Genomic DNA, 6,492 nt, shown 5'->3' with positions numbered 1-6,492 from the left:
AAAATTTTTTTAGTCATTTTAAAAACACATCCAAATGAGTGACTCTACCAAAGGTAAAAAAACTTGTTGAAGGAGATCATGCTACGTATTCGAATGCTAGAAAGGTCTGCTAGGGTTTTCGTACCTACTATGAATTAATAAAACTTTCCCCATTGCACTCACTAACAGCCCCAGGTCCCGTCATTTCTAATGTGAATGTTGTGTGATATGTGTCGTTGTGCTATTACTTTGATGAGTTTAGGTTATGAAGTACGAATACGAGGGTCAGAGCGTCGGAGTTTGGTAATTTGGAAAAACTCAAAAAGAATTAAATTAACTAACTTTTGGTAAAGAATTTGATTAACTGACTTTTCGTAAAGAAAAAGAAAAATAGAGAATTAATTTAAAAATGCAAAAATAACAAAACACACTTGGCCCAATCACAATCCACACTTGAGTTAGCGTTTGGCAACAGAATCCAGACTTCAGTCACCGTCCGGTAACAGAATGATACTTTGGAACCTTTGAACTTTCTCATTCTTTATTGCTTAGGTTTTAGCCTAGTATTGAAGCACAGCACCCATCACAGTTTCTCTCTCTAGCTAGACCAGCAATGGCAGTGAACGGACTGAAACTCGGTACGACGTCGCAGTCCTACTTAGAAGGCAAAGCAGTGAGCGACACCAAGGTTCTCATATCCGATCTCTGCCGCCAATTCTACAATCTCGGATGGGTCTCAGGAACGGGTGGCAGCATCACAATCAAAGTTCACGATGACTCTGTTCCGAAGCCTGAGCAGCTTGTAGTCATGTCTCCGTCTGGTATCTCTCTCTCTCTCTAAAATCATTTTGTTCATTTTTTTGGGTTTTTGGGGTTTCTGGGTATTCATGGATTTTCACCAATTTAATAAGTTTCTGTTTTGTGTGGTTCTTTTGGTTGTTTGCTTTCTGGGTTTTTGTAAATTATGCTAAATGTTGAGTCTTTTGGCTCTTCTGTGTTGTTTGGTATCTGGGTTCGTATTGTTATAATTTAATTGTGGGGTTTGTGTTGATTAATTTCTGTAATTTTTGTATGATGTGCCTATGTTTTGATTAAGGAGATTTCATTGTAATCGTGGTTGGTTTTTTGCTGTTAACATTTGGTTATATGCATCTTTGAAGCTTAAAGGCAAAATATTCTTTGCTTTTTGGGTTTTTATTCTGTGATAAAGAAATTGGAGTTTCCTAATTGGAACTGTGGGTTCATTTTCAATATGTGACCTTCTATTTTGTTTCTGGGCTCAATTTTTCATGTTTGTTTTTCCTATGTGTGCAGGCGTTCAGAAGGAGAGAATGGTACCCGAGGACATGTATGTGTTATCTCCTAATGGGTCTGTCTTGTGTTCTCCATCTCCGAAGCCGTACCCGCATAAGCCTCCCAAGTGTTCTGATTGTGGTCCACTTTTTATGAAGGTATCAATTCCTTGTGCTTCTTATAAATACTATAAAGTTATTGTTGGAAAGAAAGTGTGAATTAGTTCCAACTAATGTTTGATTTGGATAAATCAGTCAGAACATTGTAAAACTTTGAAATGACTCTTCTCCAGTTTTGTACATTTACTGTTGATGTCTGAATATGTGATTATGGCATTAATGAAAACTTCTGAGGTTCTTTTAATTTTATACACTGTACAAGCTGGGTAACAACTTTGTTGGCACAATGGAGTGGTACTTCTAAGTTTTAGCTTTCATAGAATACAATATGAAATCTTAGTTTTACAACCAGAGTACCTTTTCCAGAGCTATTGATTGTGGCATGCTAAAGCCGCTGACCAGGTGGGGACTGTAGTTCCTACCTGCTCCAAATATTGAAGATGGTAAAAGAAATTTGATTTTCCCACGTTTCATAAGCCATCAAAATAATCACTCTTGAAGACTTGATTGCTTATGACTCTTGGATCCCTATCAGAATAAAGCCAAGAGGCAATTGATTTTGCAAAGAGAAATGTCAAGCAGTCTCAGTTAAAAGGTACAATGCAGATTGATTTGAACCTTACATGACTCTGGATGTAAAGGGTCGCAAAGACTCATCTGAATCATGTCAAATTGGAATATTGGATAGAAGTCTGGAATTTAGTCATGGGCCGAATTTGAAATCTTCTTATCTAAAAGAAAAGAAAAGAGAAGTTGTACTTTGTTGATACTCTGTAGCGGACATGTGAGCTACAATCTGTATAAGCTATTTCTCTTTGCTCACACTATTTATTTCACCATCATTAAGTAAAAAATGTGGTTGATGCATTATTGTGGTTCCATTGTTCCATATTTGATGATAGTGACCTCTTATTTATAAGTTTTCTTTTTGTTTGTTAGTTTTGGATACATGTTGTAACAAATGTTGAGAAAGTACTACTTGCTATATTTTTAAGGCCGGGTTGCTTCTTAAAGGCACTTCAACTGCTTTACACATGTAAATTTGATAAAAACATTGTTTTAACCTTGTAATGTGATCCATTGATCCCGTGTCTCTGTGTTTTCTCATTCCACTTTATGACAAGTCCTATTTGAGGATGCTGGGGTTCATGAATACTCACCATTAGTTTAATTTTTGGGAAGACTGACACCTCTCTTATGAAAATTAGTAGTTAATATTTATTTCCCTTGTTTTCCAGGCATATGATATGCGTAATGCAGGAGCTGTTATTCATAGTCATGGGATGGAATCTTGTCTTGTAACAATGATCAATCCATTAGCAAAAGAATTTCGAGTAAGTTTTTACTCCTGGCATCCATTAGTGAGGAATAAAGGAAGTGCTAATTAATACATAAATGCAGGGACCTGTTGTTTTTATTCTTCTGTCAATGTCCTATTTTTTTGTCTGAATTTTTATGTTTGCCTCCCCCTGCTTGAAAATTTGGATATTTCTTCATTTAATTGACTCCCGCTTTGAATAAGAGTTAAAGCAGAGTATGGATTTCAGAAATTTGGGTAGTTCATAACTTAATGTTGCAGTGATTTGTAAAAAAACACATGCAAAATAATGGTGTGCACACCTTTCAGTTTTTTTACTTTCTTTTTCAGAGGGAGGGGGGGAACACCTGTGGGTGTTGCCCTTTCTCTATGTGATATTCCTGCCTACTTTTACTGGTTGTCTGTTTTAATAGTTTGTTTTCCTATTTCTGTGTACAAATATGCAGATCACTCATATGGAGATGATTAAAGGAATCAAAGGGCACGGTTATTATGATGAGCTTGTGGTCCCTATAATAGAGAACACTGCCTATGAATATGAGCTCACAGAGTCTCTTGCCAAAGCTGTATGTTCATGTTTTAAACTCAATTTGGTTTTGGTGTGATGATTCTATCTGCTTTTGATGACATAAAGCTACTATTTATGAATGATGGACTCCATCCTAGTATATAGCTGTTTAAGTTTATGCATGACACGGTTATGTACTTAATTCTTTGTCATTTCATATTGTTAGCTTTGCTAATGGATAAGGTTTTTTGTTTTCAAAGTAACTATTTGATTGTTATTGGAAGGAAAAAAAAATCAATATACAAACTTTGAATTTCTATGTGGATGAGTATTTTGCTTGCCTTCATGTCCAATAGATTGAAGCCTACCCAAAAACAACAGCTGTGCTTGTTCGTAACCATGGGATCTATGTCTGGGGTGACTCGTGGATCAATGCTAAGACTCAGGTGATGCTTGTGATGCTAATGGTTAGGCAGTCAGTGTAATTGTCGAAGCTTATGTTAACTGTTGATACAGATGGCTAACATATGGATCTGGAAGTATGGAGCCTTTTATCCTGATGCTTATTCAATCAGATTTTTTTCTTTTCCAGGCTGAATGTTATCACTATCTCTTTGAAGCTGCTATCAAACTTCATCAGTTGGGTTTGGACCCAACTACTCCAAACCATGGCCCTATACAACAAAATGTCAAAGGAGTTTTAGGAAGTGGTATTCACAGAAATATATCTGTGAAGGCAGCGACTACAGCTTCAGATAATACATCTGAGCCGTCACAAGTAAGTTTAAATTTTTTATTTTATTTTTATTTCTCAGGTTCTGAAACTTTTAGTATCAGGCTTTGAAGTCAACCCTAGTTTTCTGTTTCTTTATATGTTTATTTCGTTTTACTGCAAATATTGTCTTTTGGTTGAGAAATGTTATAATTAACAATTTCATGGTTTTTTGTATAACCTTATATTTCTTCTTCCTTCTATTTATGGATTTCACTTTTTCCTGTAGTGTTGCATTGTTCTTGACATTGAGGGAACTACTACTCCCATATCATTTGTGACTGATGTTCTCTTTCCATATGCCCGCGATAATGTTGGAAGGCACTTGTCTGCAACATATGACACTGAAGAAACTCAAGATGACATAAAGTTGTTGCGCTTCCAGGTAAGTTTTTCGTTCAAGAATCGAGAGTGCTGTTTTGTAGACCACACACCTGTAAAATCACATTAGTATTCAGCTGTTAATTCTGGGTCAGTAGTGCACCACTTGACATGTGAATGCACCATGCCACTGATTTACAGCATGATAATAGTATTGCTTTAGAATTAAGGTAGTCCTTTTTTACTTTCATTGCTATGAAAAGAAATCATTTTGTTTTTATTTTTATTTTTATGCAAGTAATTAATCTTTTTGATAAGAATGTGAATCTTATTAGTTTGTAGTGAGCAAACCACAGTTTAACCTTTTAATCCTTACCAGAAGTTATACCTGAAAAATGTATAGAGTAGAGTTGGACGGCTCTGGGCTCAGGCTAGCAATTTAATTGCTCTTTATTTAAAGAGTTAAATTTAGAAGTTAACTGGAAGATCATAGAAGTAAGCTGGACACTTTGAAATGATACTTAAAGTTCTACATCCTAATTGTAGGTTCAAGAAGACCTGGAAAAAGGTGTTGCTGGTGCTGTTCCCATCCCCCCTGATGATGCAGGGAAAGAGGAGGTTGTTGCAGCTTTGGTTGCTAATGTTGACGCAATGATAAAAGCTGATCGGAAGATCACTGCCTTGAAACAGTTGCAAGTAAGCAATTTTGGATATTTAGAAGGAATTTGCTTGCTTTGTTGGGATATAGCTGACTTCTAGCATTCAGGGTCATATCTGGAGAACTGGATATGAAAAGAAAGAATTGAAGGGAGTAGTTTTTGATGATGTACCAGAAGCTCTTAAGAAGTGGCATGATTCAGGCATAAAGGTGCGTGCATGGTCAAGATATAGCTAATCAAGCGTTAATGTTTCCGATGTCTTTGGTGCATATGCTAACCATACAAATTAGATTTAATTCATTGGTGAAGTTGAGATTAATTCCTCGATGTCATACCTTCAATGTTGAAATTTTGTACGGCAGGTCTACATATACTCTAGTGGTAGCAGGTTGGCACAGAGACTTATATTTGGTAACTCAAATTATGGGGACCTAAGAGAATATTTGTCTGGATTTTTTGACACCACAGTGGGGTAAATTAACTCAGAATCCTTTTCTACTGTTAAAAATTGCTTTCACTTAACATTAACGTGTTCTGCTTCCAGCTTTCCAAATTCACCTCAAGCTAGCTAATCTTTCTCTCTCTCGCTCTCACGCAGAAACAAAAGAGAAAGTAGCAGTTATGCTGAAATTGTACAATCAGTTGGAGTTGATAAACCATCGGAGGTTTTATTTGTGACAGATGTCTTTCAAGAAGCTATAGCTGCAAAGGCGGCAGGTAATGATTTGCCTGTGGTTTATCCCCACCCCTATCGAGATGTTAAATGTAGCCGGGTTTTATACACCCTCTTCTCGCAACAGGGGTCACTTGACTAGCACGTGACCACATACTGTGAGAGGATGGTGTATACACCCGGCTATAGGTCGCTAGACACTTCTCTACCCGTTCTTTATTGTTGCTCCTAACATAACAGAAGTAAAAAGTAAAGAACGAAAGAAAGAAATTAAGAAAGATGAACGAAACTGATCAAACAAAATTCAAAATTTTTGTGGCATTGATGTTTAAGATGCACTTTTTTATTTAATGTTTCAGGATTGGAAGTTATTGTATCGATCCGACCAGGGAATGGAGCTCTACCAGAGAATCATGGTTTCAAAACAATCACTTCTTTCTTGGAAATCTGAATTTGTACTTCTCCATAGACATGTAACACTATAAACCATATGAATAATTATAAGAATAAAATGTGCAGATTTTTCAAATTCTCAAAATTAGTCTCATTATAGTAGAGTTTCGAGGGGCGTAACAAAAAATAAATCATTTAGTAAGGTAAGTAAAAAAGATAAGACAGCTGAGCGGACATAGAAGTATCTATTATTTATTTGAGTTAATTACACTAAAGCTCCGGAATTTTAAGCCGTTCGTACCTCTTATCAATCTAAATCAACTTACATGGCAGTGATTGATAAGGTTCAAAGTCGAATTTCTTTCCTTTCAATGGTTGGAAGGGCCACCTTAGTCCAAGTAGTCACCCTTACAATACCTTAGTCCAAACTAAGTTTCCTACTAGTTTATGTGATTAT

General features: G+C 36.2%; 1 protein-coding gene across 1 annotated transcript; it reads left to right on the top strand.

Annotated features, from left to right (window-relative positions):
• The first annotated feature begins 460 nt into the window (after positions 1 to 460).
• LOC126615686 (probable bifunctional methylthioribulose-1-phosphate dehydratase/enolase-phosphatase E1 1) lies at positions 461 to 6,171 on the top strand. The gene is made up of 12 exons (XM_050283559.1): positions 461 to 800; positions 1,294 to 1,430; positions 2,630 to 2,725; positions 3,156 to 3,275; positions 3,574 to 3,663; positions 3,810 to 3,995; positions 4,219 to 4,374; positions 4,857 to 5,006; positions 5,077 to 5,178; positions 5,332 to 5,441; positions 5,568 to 5,686; positions 6,002 to 6,171. The coding sequence occupies exons 1-12, from the start codon at positions 593 to 595 to the stop codon at positions 6,091 to 6,093; spliced, it is 1,566 nt and encodes a 521-aa protein (XP_050139516.1). The 5' UTR covers positions 461 to 592; the 3' UTR covers positions 6,094 to 6,171.
• The last annotated feature ends 321 nt before the right edge of the window (positions 6,172 to 6,492 follow it).

Source organism: Malus sylvestris, chromosome 3 (genome assembly GCF_916048215.2).
Source record: "Malus sylvestris chromosome 3, drMalSylv7.2, whole genome shotgun sequence".
Classification (NCBI taxonomy): domain Eukaryota; kingdom Viridiplantae; phylum Streptophyta; class Magnoliopsida; order Rosales; family Rosaceae; genus Malus; species Malus sylvestris.
Note: the sequence above shows the minus strand (reverse complement) of the source record. Positions and strands in the feature narration are given on the sequence as shown.

What these genes read in the sequence shown, in the direction of transcription:
- LOC126615686 (XM_050283559.1), top strand. Translation starts at nt 593, where the DNA reads ATGGCAGTGAACGGACTGAAACTCGGTACGACGTCGCAGTCCTACTTA. An exon ending in TGTAGTCATGTCTCCGTCTG is followed by an intron (nt 801 to 1,293) that starts GTATCTCTCTCT and finishes CTATGTGTGCAG; the next exon opens with GCGTTCAGAAGGAGAGAATG. An exon ending in CATTAGCAAAAGAATTTCGA is followed by an intron (nt 2,726 to 3,155) that starts GTAAGTTTTTAC and finishes ACAAATATGCAG; the next exon opens with ATCACTCATATGGAGATGAT.